The 22,469-nt window shown below is 51.8% G+C and overlaps 1 protein-coding gene across 4 annotated transcripts in view; it reads right to left on the bottom strand.

Moving 5' to 3' along the window:
• Positions 1-22,469, bottom strand: part of TBC1D16 (TBC1 domain family member 16) — a 30,428-nt gene that overhangs the window by 4,715 nt on the left and 3,244 nt on the right. The window contains exons 2-7 of one of the 4 annotated variants that reach the window (XM_033076942.1): positions 19,459-19,691; positions 17,926-18,304; positions 17,740-17,790; positions 3,436-3,633; positions 1,411-1,558; positions 303-470 (exon numbers count right to left, since the gene is read on the bottom strand). In XM_033076942.1, the coding sequence (XP_032932833.1) occupies positions 303-470; positions 1,411-1,558; positions 3,436-3,633; positions 17,740-17,790; positions 17,926-18,304; positions 19,459-19,633 (1,119 nt within the window). In that variant the 5' untranslated portion in view covers positions 19,634-19,691. Of the gene's footprint in view, positions 1-302; positions 471-1,410; positions 1,559-3,435; positions 3,634-17,739; positions 18,305-19,458; positions 19,692-22,469 lie in introns of those variants that run through there. The other 3 variants (XM_033076939.1, XM_033076940.1, XM_033076943.1) reach the window with 3 other exon arrangements.

Here is a 22,469-nt window from a genome sequence, read left to right as displayed (position 1 = left end):
ATTCCAAACGGCAGCAGAAGTGGGACAGTTCCCGGGTCAGAGAAGTGCTCCACCAGCACAGAATCTCAGATTTGTCAGGGCTGGAAGGGACCCCTGGAGATACCCAGTCCAACCCCCCTTGCAAGGCAGGGTCACCTAGAGCAGGTGACACAGGAGCACGTCCAGGTGGGAACCCAGTCCCACAGCAGCACCTTCACTCACCCTCCACCCTCCCAAAAACCCCAAAAACCCAAAAGCCCAGCTCGTGGCATTCCTGCAGCTCCCCATGGGGACTCTGCACGGGAGAGAGCAGGAGTTCTCACCTTCCTGAGCTTGTACTCCTCCTCCACCTGGCCGGCGTCGTTGAGGTGCTGCAGCCAGGCAGACACGTCCAGGCGCCGGGACGAGTTCTCCTCGGGGTGGGTCTCTGACGAGGGCAGCTTGGGCCGGCGGATGGAGAACTGCATGCAGGTTTTCTCATCTGAGAGCTGCTGGAAACAGGGCACGACAAACCTCAGTGCAGCAGCACAGAGCAGGGAAACCTCTGCATGCTTCGTGTAGGATTAAACACTGAGGAGCTGCACTTGGGGAGGTTTTATTGTTGGTTTTTTTTTAATTCCAACCATTACAATAACAAGAGTGATTAGAATAATTAAAATCCACCACGAAACAGCTTCATCTTAAAAAAAAATGAGTTTCCATTCCTCCTCCAATCTTATCCCTGACCTGAAACTGAATTAATGCTGCTTACAGCAAAACTTGCCCCTGCCAGGAATGCCTGCAATAAATTACATATGATTGGCCATATACAAAGGGATTGCTGTTAGGAGAGGGGGAACTGCGCTGCCAGGCTCTCTGAGGGCACTCAGGATCCCAGTGCAAGGCTGCAGCTGACATTTAATTTAAAAATCAAAGGTTGCTCAATGCAAAAAGTGAGCCCATGCGACCGTAATAAGAAAAGCAGCGGGGGGCTCTGTGGGAAGGATGGAAATTTAAAAATCACTGTTTCTAATAAGCACATACAATATCTTAAACAGATAATTAAAGAGCTCTTATCACATTTGTATGTAGATTGAACAAAATATGGCAAGATGCCTTGTCAAAACATTCTCCAAACGGAATGTTATGCTTCACAAGATGGATGAAAGGCTCTGACACAATTTCCAACCTATCTCTGCAGATTTCCAAACACCTTGTGTGCCTAAAGGACAGTGCTGACCTGTCAGGTCTAGCAACATCACTCCCTAAGTGTTGTGGATGATCTTCCCCAGGTAGAACAGGAATGGATGGGGACACACAAGTCCAAGAGAGACCTTGAGTGTGGTTTGTATTTCCTGAACACCAGCACCTGGCAGCTCCCTGCCTGAGCTGCTGACATGGACTCCCTTCTCCAACACCAACCCAAGAGGGGAACACCTGGCCCCACAGTACCTGGTCCTTGAGATGGGTCTCTGTGCAGTACTTCCACTGCTGGAACACCTCGGACAGTTTATCCAGGCCACCGTGGTGAAAATGGAAGATCTTGTACTGGCTCTCCCTGCTCGCCACCACCAGCTGCCCACAGGTGCAGGCCTCATCACTGTGGGAACAATGCAGAACAGCCTGCAGGGACCCCCAGACAAGGAGGGACCAGCAGGGACCCTGGGGAGAGGCAAAATGGTCACCAAGTGCCACACCAAGCTGCCCCTAAAACAGGGCACAGAGGCACCCTGCTGCCTGGAACTCACTGATCCTTATGGGTCACTTCCAGTTGAGACATTTTATGATTGCATGACATGGTCATGGTGACAATTTTCTCCACTTGTGCCTGGTAACAGCACTATTTTTACCCTTCCTTCACATGAAGGAATTAAAATTTGTCTTCCCCGGAGAAAAAACCACAGGAAGTCTGCCCCAGAAACATTAAGGCAGTACACAAAGTCAGCTCCTAGGGATGCTCAGACTTGCTCACACACAGCTTTGTCCAAAGAAACAGGGAGTGACAGCAAAAAGAGGGAGTAAAAATGTTTTTGCAATAATTTGAAATAAATTTTATAATAATTTGAAAGATAACTGAAGAGGCTGAGAGCAGCAAGACTCTAGAGGAGCCTGCTGAGGGACAGGCAAAGGAAAAGGTACCATAGATAAAGATGTTTTTCATATCCCCAGGTTATTTGAAGCATTTATGGTATGACAGCTAAGAGCAACCTTTACTTTACTAAAAATAAAATCCTTTCGGCTCTGCAACTGCAATTCAGAGGCTCTCCTTGGGAAGGCTGACACTCACTTTCCTGGAGACAATTGTTCTGGAAAGGTTTCCAGGTAGGATTGCAGAAATCACCTCCACCCAGAGCCCTGATATGGAGCATGCACAGCTCACACAATTCATACACAGCTCACACAATTCACACACAAAATTCACACACAGCTCACACAATTCATACACAGCTCACACACAAAATTCACACAGAGCTTACACACAATTCACACACAGCTCACACACAGCTCACACACAGCTCACACACAGCTCACACAATTCACACACAGCTCACACAATTCACACACAAAATTCACACACAGCTCACACACAGCTCACACACAGCTCACACACAGCTCACACACAATTCTCACAACACACACAGCTCACACACAGCTCACACACAATTCTCACAACACACACAGCTCACACACAGCTCACACACAATTCTCACAACACACACAGCTCACACACAGCTCACACACAATTCACACACAGCTCACACACAGCTCACACACAATTCACACACAATTCACACACAGCTCACACACAGCTCACACACAATTCACACACAATTCACACACAGCTCACACACAGCTCACACACAATTCATACACAGCTCACACACAGCTCACACACAGCTTACACACAATTCTCACAACACACACAGCTCACACACAGCTCACACACAAAATTCACACACAGCTCACACACAGCTCACACACAGCTCACACAATTCATACACAGCTAACACACAAAATTCACACACAGCTCACACAGAATTCTCACAACACACAAAATTCTCACACTGCTTACACACAGCTCACACACAATTCACACACAGCTCACACACAGCTCACACACAATTCACACACAGCTCACACACAATTCACACACAGCTCACACACAATTCACACACAGCTCACACACAGTTTACACACAGCTCACACACAATTCTCACAACACACACAGCTCACACACAATTCACACAGCTCACACACAGCTCACACACAGCTCACACACAATTCACACACAGCTCACACACAGCTCACACACAGCTCACACACAGCTCACACACAATTCACACAGCTCACACACAGCTCACACACAATTCTCACAACACACACAGCTCACACACAGCTCACACACAATTCTCACAACACACACAGCTCACACACAATTCTCACAACACACACAGCTCACACACAAGGATCCAGTACCTGAAGAAAAGGCGAAGGGATCTCATTTGTCCCAGGTCTACTCTGAAGACACCACACACCTGCTCCAGGGTGAATACCTTCTGCTGTTCATCCCATCTGGTGCTCGGTGTTTGCCCATTGTTCTCCTGGAACTGGGCACTGGTGTCCAGGCTGGAGGCAGAGCTGGTGGAGCAGGTCATGCGATTGTCACACGTGTCCCTGTGGGGACACAAACCCCGTCAGCCACACGAGGCCGTGGGTACATGCAACAATCACAGATGCTCCGTGTTAAAATCCTTTAGTCAAAGCTCTGAAACTGGCACTCATTCACTAACTAAATGGTTTTTATTTAGATTAATTCCCTAGCATCCCAAAAAGCATCCTGGCTTTAGCCTTTTCCTAAAGTTCTTGCATGCAGAACTGGGGAGAGTCCAACCCATTCTTCAAAACACCAACTTCTGAGAAGGCAGAATAAAGAAGCTCAAGCAACGCCCTTGGTGTCCAGCTCAGCCACTCCACACCAGAACAGGGACAGGAGGAATGAGCACATTCCAACAGCAGCACGGACCTGGGATCTCACCTGGCAAATTCCCTCTCTGAGCAGGAAGATTCAAACATGTTTCCCCTGAAACTTGAGTTTCTCATTACAAGTGGATCTGCCAAGCCTGGATTCCTGTCTATAAACTCCAGACAAATGGTACAACCTGCAATCTTGAAACTTGGGAGACTTAACAATTGGGAAATCACACTTGAGCTCTTCAACCCACTGCAAAGGAGAGAAAGTGAACCCAACCCTTTCCCAATCCCCCCCAGATCTCCAGCTTTAAATGCAAACCGAGTTCAGACTCAAAAAGCCCCCATGTCCTCACCAGCCCCCATCCCAAAAGAAAAATATCAGTGCCTTGGGAATTGAGGGAATGTGAAACTGTGACCCCTTGGCTCGTAAAAAGGCCAATGCACGTGAACAACCTCAGCCCGGGCTCTGAATGGGCTCTGCTGTGAAATTGGGGTTTGCCAGACAAGGCCCGGAGCAGGTACAAAGCAGCCCCCTGCAAGGCCACTTTATGTGGTGTTTTCTAATCCTCTTATCCAACAATGTGGGCACTGAACGCTGGAAATCACACACTCAGCATGCACTTCACATCGCCGTGCCTCCCTCGCCCGGCTCCGGGGCCTCTTCCCCAGGGCCAGCCCCATGGGCAGCGCTGCTGGACAGGGCAGCACAGTGAGGGACAGGGCAGGACATCCCAGGGACAGGGCAGGACATCCCAGGGACAGGACAGCACATTCCAGGGACAGGGTAGCACACTGAGGGACAGGGCAGCACATCCCAGGGACAGGACAGCACATCCCAGGGACAGGGCAGCACATTGAGGGACAGGGCAGCACACTGAGGGACAGGGCAGCACATTGAGGGACAGGGCAGCACACTGAGGGACAGGGCAGCACATTGAGGGACAGGGCAGGACATCCCAGGGACAGGGCTCTGCACAGCCCAGCCAGCTGGGGACACTTCTAACCCAGCCCTGCTCCAAAGGGGCACTCGGAGCTCCCAGCCCTGCCCGCTCCCGTGGCGCTGTTGGGGTGACACCAAGACTGGCTCCAGCTAAAGGAGCAGTTTCATGGCTCTCTGGGAAGTTCTGCTGCTCCGGTTTTTGGGTGACACCAAGGCTGGCTCCAGCTAAAGGAGCAGCTTCGTGGCTCTCTGGGAAGTTCTGCTGCTCCGGTTTTTGGGTGACACCAAGACTGGTTCCAGCTAAAGGAGCAGCTTCGTGGCTCTCTGGGAAGTTCTGCTGCTCCGGTTTTTGGGAAGAAAGCAGCAAAGCAGAGCTCCCATTCAGGCCATTTGGGGGAGGAGGACTCAGAAGGAATGTGGCAATAGGGATCACACCACACATCCAAACTCACTCCAGGTTAGATATTGACCACAGGCACAGCTGCACACCATCCCCTGCCTTGAGAATGTTTCATGAAGATTGTATCGGCCTTTACAAAAAATCAAGCATTACTCTCTGATAAAGTGGCAAAACGTAACACATTCTAAAACACTGAGTATCTAACATTAACACAAATATAACAAGAGTCCTGGTACAAGACATTTGGGCTGGACTGCCTGCTAGGAGCAGCTGGTATTTATGGAGCAGCACTTCATAACAGCCACAGCTGGTTACACAGGATTTTCCTGGAAGAGATGACTCAAACTAACTCAAAGACCAAGCAGAGGTAACCCATTTTCTAAAACTCTTGCAAAGACGAGTTGGTCAGCATGGCAAAGGGCTGGAGGATGGGTTGGTGTGAGGATCACACAGGTCACAGAGGTCCACATGCCAGCTCTTCAAGAACATCATCTGAAATGACCAGCAGAAATGTGCAGAGCTGCCAAGAAATGAGTTACCAGAGGAGCTGGGCAGGGTGGCTTTGATGCTGGGCATTCCTCAGCTCCTCAGCACGGCATGGCATTTCCAGCTGCAGCTCCCTGTGCTCCAAAACCCAGATGTGCCCCAGCTGCAGCAGCAGCCAGCGGGGAGCTGCGGGCAGGAGAGCCCGGGCACAGCCCTGGCACTGGGGGAACCTCCGGAAATGCCTCTCCAGACAAATGTTTGCAGTTGCCATCCAGCAGCGGTGACAAGCTGGCACACGCACCCATCCCACAGGCAGAGTGTGCCAGGGGGGTCAGCCCTTCCAGGCTGCAAAGCACCAGGGCGAGCAGAGTGCCTCAGGCTGCGCAGCACGGGGAAATTCCGATGTTCTCTAGATGCAGAGGGGGAAATCTGAAAGAGACACCTGTGCCCTCCCTGCCCTGGACACAACATTCACACTCAGGACAGATCACAGACCTCGTGCTGGTGCTCACTGAGTCACCGGGGAAATTCGGAAAAAACCCGCACTGTGACTAAAATGACTTTTTCCTGTATGTATTGATTGAAAAACCCCCCTGAAAATACTCTAATCTCCAGATTACTTTTAAATAAGATTTTAACATTGAGATCATTCTGTAGGTCAGTAACAACAAGCAGTATGATCTCTGCCAGTTTTCTGGGGTTTGGGGAGTCCTCTAACCAGGCACTCAAGACAGGCAGGGGAAGAGATCATTGTTTGTCAGACTATTCTATCTGTTGGATGAAGAATTTATCCCAGAGCACCCCGTAAAAACAGGAGCTGAAGCACTGCAACGCAAATAGCCAGAGGAACATTCCAGAGAGACTTTGGGTTGTGGGATCCAGGAAAAACAGAGCACCAGCTAGTACACAGCACTGGTCAGCAAAACAACAAGTGCAGTGGGCCACAGGAATAAAAGGAATAGGGGAAAAAAATCAAGGAGGATTAGAAAACCTGGATCAGGAAATTCTGGGCCATGTTCATGTGTTCAGTTCAAGGAGGTCATGGAGGGCTGGAGCGTGTCCAGGGCAGGGAACAGAGCTGGGAAAGGGGCTCAGCCTGGAAAAAAGGAGGCTCAGGGGGGACCTTCTCATTCCCTGACAGAAGAGTGGAGCCAGCTGGGGGTCGGGCTCTGCTCCCAGGAAACAAGGGACAGGACAGAAGGAAACAGCCTCAAGTTGTGACGGGGCAGGGTCAGCTTGGATTTTGGGGAGAAATTCTTCATGGAAAGGGCTGCCAGACATGGGTAGAGGCTGCCCAGGGCAGGGGTGGAGTCCCCACCCCTGGAGGGATTTAACAGCCCTGTGGATGTGGCACTTGGGGCACAGATGGTGGGGGAGCAATGGCACTCGATGATCTCTGAGGGCTTTTCCAACCCAAACGATTCTGTGATTCCACTTCAGCCTTTTGGCCTTACAAGTCCCACCACTCTTGTCTCAAAACACATCCCAATCCTGCTGGGGAGCAAAACCAGGGGCTGATGTACTTTCTCCACTCAACAATCAACTGCAGCAGCCAACCATACCCACATTCCTGGAGCCTTTGCAGCCCCAAGGAGCCACATCCCCCTCCCACCCCACGGGACCCCTCCCATGCCCAGCTCAGACCCTGTAGGTGAGACTCAACCTGCAGCACTGGGACCCAACTCACTGTTCCAAAGCCCTGGAACACACCTATGGCACAGAGAGAGCTAAACCCAATTATTATTTCTGTTCCAGAGACCTGCCCTGATTACCTGGGAAGCCAATTTCAGCAACAAAGACCTAATAACTCATTTGACGATGTGATGTGACAAATATAATTACGAGAGAGAAAGGGGCTGAAGGCTGCAGCCATGATGTGGCACTCACCCAAGCTGTCAGCGTGCACCCCCTGATTCCCAGAGAGCCTCCTGCCAGAGCCAGACCTGCTGCTGGAGCTGGCTCTCCATCACCCCGGCTCTAACGCAGGCTGTCACTAATAACAGCTCCCACAGCCCCAGCATTCCTGCACGCCGGCTTGGGACCATCATTTACAGACAATGAGTATCATCATAATGTATGAGCATCCATGTAATGGGAATTACATGCCCCTTTTCCTCCCCAGGGGTTAGCATTTCTCTGTTTCTCCACTATTCCCCACAGGCACTGACCTTCTGGGTTCCTCTTCTTCCCAGCAAGGTGAAACAGCTCCTGGCAGCGTCAGCTGCTAAGACAGACAGCTTCAAACAAACAATCTGCCAATAAAAGTTCAAAGCTACCCTGAATTGCCTAAAAATTCAGTGCAGTGGCTGTACAGAGTGAGGTAATATTGAGTATCTGGAACCCAAATCTGTTGTTCTGATTAAAAAAAGTGTCCTTGAAAATATACATATATTATAGACTGAAACATGCTGAATTCAGTGACACGAAGGACATGAGAAGGAAACCAGATTGGTAATTTAGGATTAAAAGAGAGATGTTGAAAGGTCTCTGCTCACTCTGCACAAGCTTCCCACAGAGTGTGGCCACCCAGAGCCAGCCACGGACAGGGAAACGCTGCTGGCATGCTCTGACCAGCACAGACAAGTAACCAGGTTAAGAATTGTGTTAAATCCACCCTGTGATTGAAAACATTTGGAACTTGAAGTTTCTGTGCCTCAGGGAACCCCAACAGAATTGATTTCCACTGACCACGGTGACCAGGGAACAAAGTGTAGGACAGCCTGGCTTTAGAAAGCCTAACCAGGATTTCTAAAATTAAATGTCAAAATATCCTCATGTGGAAGCATTTCTGTACGTCTGCAAACACGTGGGAAACAAATCTAACAATTTCTTCTATTTGTTGGTGAAACCTGGGAAAAACTGCTCAGGCTGTTACAGTACAAAGTACACGGATGTCAACATGGACTTTCCAAGAGCTTGTTCCACAGGCTTTCCATTGATCTGTTTGCTTTCAAAACATAAATTTCCCCACGTTGAACTGCACTAAATGCTATTTAGTAGCTAATTAACTTTCTGTGCTGAAAACCTCCTGTAATTGCACTTCTTTCACCTTTTTGAGCCCGTGTCCCCCGGGGAACCCGAGCTGTCCTACGGCATTTGTTCTGCTCATTTCTATCTCACAGGCACAAGTTCCTCGCTGACACCGGGCTGCCAATCACGGCGGCAGAGGTCACTGGAGACCAAATTAGGAGCACTCTGCCTCTGACAAACTTGCTTGGCTTAGCTTGTTGTAAAGGGAAAATAAACAGTTACGAAAAATAATTGTATGCTTTCAAGCAGGGCACCGGGAAGCAGATCCGAGCGCTCGCCCAAGTCAGAGCATTGTTGTTAGTCACTCCTCCATTCCTGTTGTTAACAACACCCAGGAACAGGCTGTTTACATCTGAAAAACCTCCAGTTCCTCACCTCGGAGCCAGCAGAGGGTCTGTGGCCACGAGCCGTGTTCAGGGACTGCCAGGCACCCTCTGACCTTGGGCAGAAACAGCAAGTTCAGCGTCAGGGACGGGGCTGGGAATTACCAGCAGTGCCAGCCTGACAAATAAACCACTGTAACACGGCGAGGGACTCGCGGAAACCCGATTATGCAGCTTTGCCTTCTGACGGGCGTAATTGGTTTGTCCTTGAGAAATAAAGATCAAACCGATTTGTTCTGCTTTACGGGGCTATTGCAGTCCGTGCTCCCAGCACCCTGCCCGCCTTCCCAGAGCTTCCCAGAGCCACCTGGCACAGGTGGAACAGCTCCATCCCAGATGTTGGTGACCCTGAGAGGGGTGAGAGCCTCACCACACTGGGGGCTCTGCTGCTCCTAATTAATCTGAGTGATTCCAGCCAGCAAGGGGACACTGGATAAACAGCCCCGCGGCCTCCGAAGGGTCCCCCACCACTGAGAGTTAAAGCAAAAGGGAAACAAAACAAACCCGGAGTTCTTGACTTAATTATTTCGAATGTAAATGGGAAAGGCAAAAAAAATAAGCAGAAGTTTGTGGTGAACCAATAGGTGTTTTAATCTCTTTTTCCCAAAGTCTAGAATGTGGGACAAATCTACCTCCAGCTAGCAGATGAACAATCTGCTTTCACAGATGACATTTCCATACAGGTGTAGCTGCCCAGGTAAACCCAAGTGAGGTTTTTCAGGTTTTCTCTGTGACTTCCTATTGCAGGGAGAGAGAGAGGGGGCAGAATGAGCAGTTTGATGTTCAGGAATAAAATACACACAGCTCCGAGCAGCCAAACACAACAAATCACTCAGAGCCGAGCGGACACTGCTCAAGGATGCAAATGTTACCTGCAGTTTAAGGGAGGAAAATGTTCCAGAAGCTTGGTGGTGGGTTTTTACAATCCGTACGGAGAAGGGGCACCTCATGCCTGGGCTTACACTCGTTAATAAATCAATCGAAATGCAACACTTAAAAAAAAAATTCCTTAGATGGAAAAAGTGATTTCTCAGCAAAGCCCGAAAAAGAATGTTTGCTTTTCAGCCCATTCCAGCCTGGAGAAGGAGACCTTTCTTCCCCATGTTTATTTTATTTCTAAAATCAATGGATTATTTTGCTTTTTTTCCTTTCAGTTCAATCCATGCAAAAATAAAATTCTCCCCTAATTATGCTAATTACAATCAAGCCTTCAAACCGTGCTCCCTTGAAAGACCTGCCGATTACCTTTGTTCTTATATTCCTGGCTCTAAGCGCTGAACTGGGAATTTCAGGGGGACATTTTAGTGGCAAAGTTAACCAAGTGCCCGGCCTGTGCTGCTGCGCCAGCGTGAGCCGAGGCAGCACCACCCAGGGAGGATTTCACTGTTTCCACAAGACAATGCGGATTTCCCAAGGGAAGAGCTTGCTTCAAGTAGCAGAAAAGGGAGAGGAAAGAGGAGCGCTGCCTAAAAGCATGTTCCAGAGTTATTGTAAATGCCTAATGCTGGGATAATTGCGAGGCCCGAGCCAAGGAGACAGAGGCCGTGCAGATTTATTTGCATATACTGTGGCGCTTTGGAGAGGACATGCTCTTTATTTTGATTCACTTAACGCAATTCTTCCCTCACAAAGCTGTGGATACCTGCCAGTGCCATTTATCTCTGCTCTCCATTCAGATTTCTGGGCGTTGCGATTGTATAAATAAATAACAGAAGAAATGCAAGAAATATCCAGGGAAAAGGTGAAAGGAGCCCTGGGGAGAAGGGTTGTGGGGTGCTGGTGGGTGAGAGCTGGGCTGAGCAGCGGCAGCAGGGCAGGGATGGGATGGGGATGGGGATGGGGATGGGGATGGGGATGGGGATGGGGATGGTGATGGGGATGGGGATGGGGATGGGGATGGGGATGGGGATGGGGATGGTGATGGGGATGGGGATGGGGATGGGGACGGGGACGGGGATGGTGATGGGGATGGGGATGGGGATGGGGATGGGGATGGGGATGGGGATGGGGATGGTGATGGGGATGGGGATGGGGATGGGGATGGGGACGGGGATGGGGATGGGGATGGGGATGGGGATGGTGCCCTGTGTCCCCAGGTGAGCCCCACCTGCACAGCAGGGACCTGGGGCTGCTGCACAGAGCCCAGAGGAGGCTCCAGCCCGGGCAGGGCACGGAGCAGCTCTGCTGGAAGGAAAGGTTGGCACGGCCGGGATTGTTCACCTGCACTGCACAAGCTTTGGCTGAGCTCAGCGCGGCCTGGCAGGGCCTGAAGGAGCAGAAAGAAATGTGGAGAGAGATTATTGACAAGGCATGGAGGGATAGCACGGAGGGGATTGGTTTCAAACTGAGAGTAGATTTAGATCAGATATCAGGGAAAAATCCGGCGCTGTGAGGGTGGGCAGGGCTGGCACAGGGTGCCCAGAGCAGCTGTGGCTGCCCCTGGATCCCTGGCAGCGCCCAAGGCCAGGCTGGACGGAGCTTGGAGCAGCCTGGGACAGTGGCAGATGTCCCTGCCCAGGCAGGGGTGGCACTGGACGGGGTTTAATGTCCCTCGGCACCCGAACCGTTCCATGGTCCCGCATGTCCCGCCTCGGCCGCGCTGAGGGGAGGGGGGGGGCAGGACCGGGGGTCCCGGGGGGCACCGCTGGGCACAGCGCGCCCCCTGGCGGCCCCGCCGCGCCGCACACCGGGCCGGACAGAGGCACGGACAGAGGGACGGACAGAGGGATGGACAGAGCGACGGACAGAGGCACGGACAGAGGGACGGACAGAGGCACGGACAGAGGGACGGACAGAGGGACGGACAGAGGGACGGGCAGAGGGACGGACAGAGGGACGGGCAGAGGGACGGACAGAGGGACGGACAGAGGGACGGACAGGGGCAGGGCCAGAGGCACGGACAGAGGGACGGACAGAGGCACGGACAGAGGCACGGGCAGAGGCACGGGCAGAGGCACGGACAGAGGCACGGACAGAGGGACGGACAGAGGCACGGACAGAGGGACGGACAGAGGGACGGGCAGAGGGACGGACAGAGGGACGGACAGAGGCACGGACAGAGGGACGGGCAGAGGGACGGACAGAGGGACGGGCAGAGGCACGGACAGAGGGACGGACAGAGGCACGGACAGAGGCACGGACAGAGGGACGGGCAGAGGGACGGACAGAGGCACGGACAGAGGCACGGACAGAGGGACGGGCAGAGGCACGGACAGAGGCACGGACAGGGGCACGGACAGAGGGACGGACAGAGGCACGGACAGACGGACGGACAGAGGCACGGACAGAGGCATGGACAGAAGGACGGGCAGGGGCACGGACAGAGGCACGGACAGAGGCACGGACAGAGGCACGGACGGGGCACGGACAGAGGCACGGACAGAGGGACAGACAGAGGCATGGACAGAGGCATGGACAGAAGGACGGGCAGGGGCAGGGCCACGGCCCCAGCCCCAGGCAGAGTCACGGGCATGGTCACTGCCCCGGCCACGGCCCTGGCCATCGACAGTTATGGCCACAGTCAGGGCCACAGTCAAGGCCGTGGGCACGGTCACTGCCCGAGTCATAGTCACGGGCACAGCCACGGTCACGGCCATGGTCACAGTCAGGGGCGTGGGGACGGTCACTGCCCCAACCCTGGCTCTGGCCACAGTCACGGTGACAACCATGGTCACAGTCAGGGCCACAGGCATGGTCACTGCCCCGGCCCTGGCTCTGGCCACAGTCACGGGCACAGCCACGGCCACAGGCACTGCCATGGTAGTGACCCATGGTCATGGGCCACAAAAAAGCCACGGTAACCACAATCCGCAGAAAGCCACAGCGGCCCTGCCCATGGAGCTCTGTCCCAAGCAGGAGTTCAGGCCTGAGCAGACCTGAACCGTGCCCGGTGCCCCAGAGGCTGGGGGGCAGAGGGGACCCCCATCCCCTCCTGCTGCCCCTGCCTGGCCCTGGGATCTCCCTCCTGGGACCCCGCTCTCCGATATCCCAAATAAAGAGCTTCACACACCCCCTTAGCCACAATTCCCGATCCCAAGTTAGCTGTCACTATTTTCTTCCAATGAAATCTGGCAGCAACCCAACAGAGGGAAGAAACAAACCTGCTATAATTAATGTTCTTGCTGTTCAAATATTTATATAAAGCAAGATAGAGCCGTATGCCTCTGCAATCTCTTGGATCTGTCCAACCTTCTCAGCTTTGCAGCCAGGACAACTTTAATTGATTAGGCAGTGCTGGTGATGGCTCAGACCAGCTCCTCTTCCCAGTGCCCGGCTCCACACAGACCACCCCTGCCTTAGGGAAGCTTACACTGACCCCACAACGCAAACAGAAGGGATAAAGGACTGTCCTTCCAATGGAAGAAGGATTTGTGGGTGTTTTTTCCCTGGCATGGGTTTGGGTACAAATGGAATTAGGAGCTTTACTGTGTTACATCATAAGTGGCACCAGCTCAGGCAAGTCCTGGGGAATCGAAGCCTGGACCAGGTACCCCCCTCGCTCCTCCCCAGGGCTGAAATCACTCAAAACTGAGATGCTGCAAGAAGTTACAGGAGATTGTGAAGTCTGTGACCAATTCCCCTGGTTCCAATATAATCACTTCTGTTACAACAGCGATGAATTCCCAATCTCTTGATGACTCCAGAGCTCCTGCCAGTTCACACTAATTTCAGCTCATTTCCCTTATAATTTTATCTCCTGTTTTAGCTGCAGAGGTCGGAAGGGCTCTCAGCCCTTCAGGTGAGCTGCCAAAACAAGATGATGCAATGCCTGCACTGCTCCCAGAGCAGCTCATTTACTGATGAGCTCCTGGGAAGTGGCTTAACAACAGGATGTGCAACACATCCGTAAAAATTGCATCAGCTGCGACGCCAAAGGAGTTTTTGCCTGTGCTCTGAGCTTTGCCTGTGTCTGTGATCGATCTGCCATATGAATTCATGTCTGCTGAAGAACCTGAGAACTCACCACCACCCAGCTCCATTATGACAGTGTTTCGTTATTTTTATTACTGACTGCTAAAATGATCGATGTCTCATGAGAGATGTTTCCTTCCTGCATTGATTCCACCTTGACCACGTCGCTTCTGCTCGTCCTTTGCAGCCTGAGCTGTGGGGGCACTGCTGGCCTCTGTCCCAGCACCTGTGGGGTTGCTCATGGAGCTCCAGCCTCTGGCCAGATGTTGCCCCAAGTTCCACTCGTACAATTCCAACACTGAGGCTCCTCAGTCCAAATTTTGACTGTGTTGGCCAACATCCCAAGGTGAAGTGAGTGAATCTTCAGCGCTGTTGTGGTGCTTGTCAGACATCAGCAATCCCAGCTGAGGAGTGAAAAGCCTCCAGCAGCCCAAGCACCCATGAAATCTCCTGTTAGCCAGGGATCCCTCTGGCACAAACCAAACCAAACCTCATCACAGAGCACTAAGTGCTTCCACAGTATGGATCTGATACCATGGGCAGTTCAATAACTCCAGCAGCATCAGTGGATGGACATTACAGAGGTGTCAGATGCTGTTTGGTTGCCTGGATGTAACAAAAGCCTTTTAGTTTCAATTTACTGATGGGGAAAATGGAAGCAGAGCAAGCCAGAACTGGGCACAGACAGCAGCTGCCCTGAACTTGTGTCCTTCAGGCCACAAGGCAAACATTTCCTGAGAGCCAACAAACAACGGGAACAGGGGAGGGAAGGGACAGAATGGAATTATTTTATTTCCAGAATCCCTCCTTTTCCACAGAAACAGACCCTGAAAAAGCTGCCATCAATGCTGGGATTCCCCACACCAGCTGCTCCTGCAGGAGCCACATGCTGGGAGCACTAACACGGTTAAAAAGGACACAAACCCCAGGACAGCAAGGCCACCTTTCCTTCAGGGATGAGGGCACCCTGCAGCAGCGCCAGGCTGCTCTAAAGAGAGAAGCAAGAGTGTGCACACTGGTGCTGGGACACTCCCATTGCTCCCAGCCCAAGGAATTGTGTAAATGGGAGGAGGATGCATCGATCGCTGCATGGGACCCCTGGCAGCCTGTCAAGCTGAGAAGCAAAGAGGAAAAAAACAATGGATATGTTTTTATTTCCTTATGTTCCACCAGTGACTTACAGCTGAGTTGTGCAACTCCAGGGCTCCTCAGCCCACCTCCCACCCTCCCTCCTCCCACCCTTGTCCTGCACACTCTGCAGTGTCTGTGGCTCCCTCACGCCCAGGTGGCCAGGTCACCTCCTCAGGGACACTCCAAGAGGCAGATGTGACTCCTGGTCACACAAAAATTCTGCCAAGCAGCTCGCCAAGTCCCTGATCTCATCTGATCCAAGTGTACCTGAACAGCCCAGTTCTTCCACAGTGACCCATTTATCCATTTCTGAGGATATCTAATCACACAGGAAGCTGGACTGAAATGCAACATGTTCCTTCAGCTTCTGCAACAACCCCAGGGAAGAGCAGAGCTGTCTGTGCAGCAACTCCCCAGTGCAGAGGGAAACAACAGAAACAGTCGTTCCTCCTGGCAGAGAGGAGGTGGTGACTGGGAGGTGGGGAGGGAAGAGAGCTCAAACAATCTGCCAGCAGCACAAACTTTGTTCCCACTCCAATTCTGGCTCAGAGGGGAAGCAGCCAGCAGAAAAACCCAAACCAAAACAAACCCTTAAGAAACAAGGAAGCTGTTCCCATGTTTGTAGTGACTTCTGAAACAGCATCTCCTGTCCCCCAAAATGCTGAATGAAAGCAGGAAATATGAGATGCTTTTTGACCAGACTTTTGCAAAGGATTCTATGCAAAATCTCCCACTCAACAGCTTGTAAGATCCTGCAGATTCCATGGAAGGCAGCTCAACGGGGAAGAACAAATTGGCACAAAAAACACACACACTGGACAAAACCCTTTCAAGTCAAAAGTCCCAAACAACAAAAGCTCTGTTTTATTAATCTGCTGCCAATTATGAGTGTCACGTGCACTGTGTGAAGCTTCAGACTGGCACCACAGGAGTTAAAAAAGAAGAACAAAAGCAAAACCAAGCAGGCCCCTGAGCTGTGTGTGCAGAGCCGGCTCTGCCTGGCTGGAGCTGTCTGGGCTCCAGCAGCAGTGAGGAAAAGCCGGCAGAGGGCAGGGAAATGCCACAGGAATTCACAGACAAGGCAGAGGGGATGCAACAAACCATATTTCCTTCCTTTCCTGACACTATTTGCAGCTCAGAGCAGCAAAGTGTTGCAGCACAGTTAAACCACAACACTCCTGACTCACTGGACGCTGCCTGGGACCCTCCTGCAGCAGCTCCCTGTGGGAGCAATCCAAGCCCACAGCATTCCTGGGACAGCACGTGGGCTGTGGCCCACGCCAGCACTGGGGTTTCCCCAGGATGAGCTCAGCCTCCTGCTTTTCAGCAGCCAGGATGTTGTTCTGAACATGTCCCTTGCCCTTCCCACTTCCACTGCAGTGGGGTAATAACACATTCTTGAGTGCTGAGCTTCACAATCCCTCTGTGAGGACAGAAGATGCACATTTCACTCGTGGTCATTGGCATTTCTCTCACTGATCTGGCATAGGTTGGACTTTATTACATGGGATGGGATGGGATGGGATGGGATGGGATGGGATGGGATGGGATGGGATGGGATGGGATGGGATGGGATGGGATGGGGTAGTCACCACTCACCCAACTGCACAGGTGCTGCAGAGCTCAAGCCCAGCAAACCCTGGGCACATTCTGAGTGCAAAGCTGATACAAAGTCTGACATCACCTCACAGAAGGGTTTTTAAATATCCAGAGAGAATTGAATCCATTAGAATACTTCCTCACAAACCTCGTTCTTACTGGCATTGTCTGGGCTGAGAATAGCCCGTAAAATAGAGGCAAAATCTCCTCAACTGTCAGTGCACTCTGTGCATTGCTGACATGCACAAAAACTCATTTCTCCTCATTTCAGGTGTAGTTTCAAAGCAGAGCTGTAGCCTAAACATCAGCCCCATGGTGCTTCAGGAAGGCAGCAGAGCCATCCTCCCCGAGATGGAACCAGGCAGCTGTACAGGTGTGCTCCTCATTTATTCCCTTGCCAGGTGCCCTCCCTCCCTGTGTGGAGTTCACTGCAGGTGACACTGAGAAGCACTGACTGAAAAACCCAGGTTAAACATGCAAGAATGAGTATTTATCTGTCTGAAGTGGGACAACGTTGTGAACAGCAGCAAAGCAAGCTGCCACACGCAGGTTTTGTGTCAGCACAGGGCCCGGAGAGGTGCCCAGGGCTCAGGAAGTGAGCAGGGCCCTTTGATGTGGCTCTGCACGAGAAGCAACAAGCTCAGATCCTCAGCAGAGCCAATTAGGCCAACAAAGGACCTGTTTAATTTACCAGTGCTACTTCCAGGGCTCAAGACAGTTCACCTCAAAGATCGTACACAGCCGTGGATGTTTGGGGCCAGGGTTCACTGAGCAGAAGCAGAACTGGCTGACAGCTTCCTGTAAATTCCATAGGAGTCTGAAGCAAGACAGGACATTGAGCTCAATGCCACTGTGAAGTTTCTCAACTTCCCTCAGCAAGTCCAAGCTGAGCACCCAGCACCCAGAAACCAGAGAAAGGATGCACTCACCTGCTTTCACTGTCCAGGAACACAGAACTGCTGCTTTTCCCCAGCGCTTCACTGATGGGAGAGAGGCAGAAGGGGGAAGAGAAGGCATCAGAATCAGAGTCAAAAGTGCTGTCCCTGCTCACATCATCAGCAGACAGCTCCAAGGAGTCCTCCCTGCAGTCCAGGCCCTCCTCCGTGCCCTCGGACCTGTTGTGCTCCTCCTGGGAGCTGACAGTGGACAGGGTCCCTGAGTCGCTGCGGGGCGGCTGCGGGGACGGGCGGGCGCCGCTCTGCGCCAGCTTCTCCCCTTCCGAGGAGGGGGCCCCGAGCTGTGTCACCGTCAGGATCTCGTCCCCCCGGAGGGTCAGAGCCCCTCTCTGCTCCGGGGGGGTCGGGGGCTGTCCCGTGGCCAGGCCCTGCGCGTGGCGGCCGCGCTTTCGGGGCGCTTTGCGCACCGGGGAGCTCTCGGGGGTGATGTAGCGCAGCGCTTCCTCATCCTGCCGCTGGATGCGCGAGTTGGGCACCCAGGCCAGGATCAGCGTGCTTCCCAGCAGCTCGTCCTTCTCCATGTACAAGCACAAATAGCCTGAGAGAGAGCACAGGAGTCCTTCTAAGGGAACTGCATAACCCTGGGATTTCCCTTTCCCCCTGTCTCTGCATCCCTGGAAATGTTCAAGGCCGAGCTGGATGGGGCTCTGAGCACCCTGCTTTGGTGAATGGTGCTCCTGCCCATGCCCATCTTTACCTTTTACATTTTCAGGAGATGATCTTTAAGGCCCCTCCTAACCCAAATCACTCTGTGATTGCTGCTGCTTCACTAACATTACACATGGGCAAAACCAACCCTTTTATTTACCAGGACAGAATTGTGGAGTTGCTCAGCATTATTCAGTATTTGCAAATCATTTCAAGTCTGCATGTGGCTTTTGAATAGTTTGATTTCCTCTGGTCTAACTGAACAGAAAAGTGACACGCAAATACTTGGACTTCCTGGACAGATTTACTAATCAAGAGTAAATTATAAAATATGTTCCCACATGAAAAAGTTCTACTGGTTCTTAGTCAAACAATTTCAAGTGCCAGGTGAACATTGATTTCTCAGGAATATTTACCTTAGTGTACCTAAAGTGCCACAGTTTTTATGGGAAGCCAATGGAAAAAGAAGGCGCCCACACCAAAAGGAAAGCAAGGGTCAGTGTTCAGAGAATGATTTGTTTTGTGAAGCTAAGCCAAGAGCCACAGGTCTTTGATGGCAACATGAAAGAGTACAGGAATGGATGAGAATAAAAGGACAGAACAGGATTTATCCTCATTTACTCCAGTGCAAGCAGCCAGCATCAGGCTTTTTGGATTTTCCCTTTACCAGTGGTTGCTGAGGCCACTCCAGCAGTGACAGTTACTAGAGGATACCTGGATTTCCTGAACAATTCATGGCCATGAACGAGCAACAGAAGGTACTGTCCTTACATGACAGCCTCTGACTGCACAAAAGGATTTACTAAACCAGGTAAATCCATGCTGGACCAGAAGAAAAAGGAGTAATACCACTAATCTTCCTACTAAAAGAAGAGCTGATGGATCAGCTTGTGGATGGCTTTCTTTAGTCTTCCACAAACTGCCTTGCCCTGTCCCCCACTGGCACCTCCTCATTTCTTAGAGCCCAAGCTGTGGAACTTGACAGAAACAACACTGAGGAGAGATCAAAAGAGAGAGTGGCCAGTGTCTGCAACACCCCCTCACCTGGATGGTGCTCCCCCATGCCCTGCAGCAGCTCAGGGGGGTGCACACAGACATTGTTCTTGGAGTAGATGATCTCCCCATCGAGCACAGAGGAGGAGCCAGCAGCACTGGGAGTCAGGGTCAGGAGGTCGGACGCTCTGGAAGAGGCTCGACGGAGGAGTCGCCCCAGAGACATCGCCAGGGAAATGTTTCCATCATCTGTCAGCTCTAGTCAGCAGCCAAATTCAGAAGATCTGCCAAGAAGGAGGAAAAAATAGTGTGAGAACCAAAATAACGACAGCACAGCACGTGCCACCCGCTGTCTGAGGACAAGTCTCCCATCAATCCACACCTCAAGTGAGAGCCCACAAATGCTGTGCATCTGGAACATCACCTTCATGCTCCAAAGGGGCACAAGCACAGAATGCCAGGACATTTTTGTCTGCAATGAACAAACGTGAAGGCAGCAAACCCCCTCATGTTCACTGTGGGGAGGAGGCAGAACAGCAATGCTGGGCACTGAAATCCCCCTGTGAGGGAGCAGCTCAGCGTGGGGACCTGCCTGTGTGTCACTCACCTGGGGGTGTCACAGAGCCAGAGCTGATCCACAGGTTCCTTCAGCACAGAAATGGCTGAGACCACAGCACTGCACATGGGGCTGCTGCTCCAGCCACAGCAGCTCCAAAAACAACTTCAATCAAACCCACTTCATCTCGTGCTTGCCATTTCTGTGTGTTTGAGGTTTTCAGGGTTGAGATTTTTTTTCTGTGGTTGTTTTTGAGTTTGGTTTGGGTTCTTTTGAGCAGTGATGGTTAAATAGAGCCTTGCCAGAGATAAGGTTTGAAAGCCCTGTGTTCACCAGGGAGGGCAGAGCCTGGACACTGAGTGTGGCACACCAACTCAAGGCAAACATTTCACCCGTGCAGAGTTTCACAGAACTGTGGAGCACAACCCCCAAATAAGCTCTGAGCTCAAATGAGATGTGCTGCTGGCTGGGGCTGATATGAGGAGCTCTGCAGTGGACACAGAGGGGTCACCCAAGCTATAAAGCATTCAGCAGGACGTGTTGGAGAGCAGGAGGGTCTCACACAAAGCAACCCCAGTGCAGAGCAGGCTCCCTGCAGCCATCCCCAGCTGGGAAGCCTCAGAAACTCAGCAGTTCCTGTTCTGTCAAAACCACAGCAGAAAAGGAAACTTCTGCTTTTGTTCCTTTGTGTTTCCATGGCTCAGGTTGCTGTGACCAGGCCAGTGTGACCCAGCACACCCCACACAAAGCCACACTCCCAGGCCTGGGGAGAGTTCAGCCCCAGTTTGTTCCACGTAGGGCATGGTCAGAGAGCCAGAGAGGAAAATAAAGCAGACAGAGTCCGGCCTGGGGCACCTTCTGAGGAAATACTTAAGGGCCTAAGCAAGCACTGTCTGATCTTGAACAGCTCTGATTTCCTTCATCTGGTTTGGATGGCAAATCCAGCCAGCCCAGGAGGGCAGAAATGGCAAAAGGGCATTTCCCAAAGGGCAGTAAGGGCTGCAGGGAAGGAAAACAGCTGTCCTGCCTCTGCCAGATTGGTACATGCACAAGACTGCAAACGAGACTGCCAAGCTGTTGACAGAGCCTTCATTAAAGGACAAACTATTGGTTTAAGTGGCAATCGCCACATTTGTCACCCTGAATCACAGCAGAGGCACTTTCTGCATTTCAGCCTTTGCTGGGACTTGATGGAGAAGCCTCAACCCTGCTCTGCACCAGCAAGTGCTCAAAGTCCTGCACATCCTGTTCCTTCTAGCACCAGACATGTGGATCCTCACGTCTCAGCCCCAAAAACCAAACACCAGTCGATCCCTAAGCTCATTCTTGTCCACATTGCCAAACCTCACAGTTTCTGGGTTACACCTGGCAGAAAGTCATTTGCCTCGGCCACATTTAAGGAGCAAATCACCTTTCCTCTCATTGCACCCTGCAAGAACAGACAGTAAATTCTGGAGCAACTCCTCCTTGCCCACGCTGAGTTACAAAATGCTGTTTCCAAACAGGGCCAGGGATGTGGAGCCACCTGGCTGGAAGCCTGGGCCCCCAGCACACCTGGGCAGGGTCACCTGCCAGCACAACACTGGCTACAGCAGCACAGACCTTCCTGCATGTCAGTGACTTCCTCAGAACCCCAAAAATCAGCACAGGAGGGAGGAGGCACCAGCTGGCTGCTGCTGCTTCCTCAGGAAACACAGGGACAGGGGCTGGACAGGTTCAGGACAAACGAGAGGCTGTGTGACATCCTGCTGCAGCTCTCTGGGTGCTCCCAGGAAGGCAGGGGAGGGTCAGGATGTCTCTGCCAACACAGGCACCACGTAATGAGCTTTCACCAGGCACAGAAAGAACAAAGTGTCAGGTAAAGATCAAAAGCTGCTCCCTGGAAAGCCAGAGGAATTTAAAGGGAAGCCTTGCTTTGATCCTGCAGAGCACCTGTTGTTCAGCACTGCATGTGCAGGTGGACAGAGCTGCAGGTACACGCAGGGTTGGGATGAGGAAACCAGAAAAAAGACAAAAGGTTTGGCATAATGTCTCCTGCCAGCTCAGAAATTCAGTCTGTTGGTCTTGTCTTGCAGAAGAGCTGCACATCAGAAATCAGAGACCACTGCAGTGCTGCAGACAGTAGCCAGACACGCTGGGATATATAAATATCACCAGGAAACTCAATCCTTTCACTGTTCTCACAGGCCAGGGAATTCTCTGTAGCTTTGCTTGCAGGATTAATGAAAAACAGATGCAAGTCACAGGACACTTTCAGGGAGGGTGACAAGAGTTATCTGGGCCAGGGAAAGAGATTGCCAAGGGAAGATAAAAGTGAGGGAAATGTATTAAAAGTCTTCACACATGGGAACTGTCACTACCAAAGGAAGGGAGAGCTGTCGGTGAAGGGCAGGAGAAGGTGTAAGGCATTGAACTGTGGCAAGGAATACCCAGTTTTGTCATTCTAGTAGCTGGGACCACAACAGGGAACCTCAAGGGGCCATTTGCATCGCTGGGGTTTCAAAGG

Source organism: Catharus ustulatus, chromosome 20 (assembly GCF_009819885.2).
Source record: "Catharus ustulatus isolate bCatUst1 chromosome 20, bCatUst1.pri.v2, whole genome shotgun sequence".
NCBI lineage: Eukaryota > Metazoa > Chordata > Aves > Passeriformes > Turdidae > Catharus > Catharus ustulatus.
Note: the sequence above shows the minus strand (reverse complement) of the source record. Positions and strands in the feature narration are given on the sequence as shown.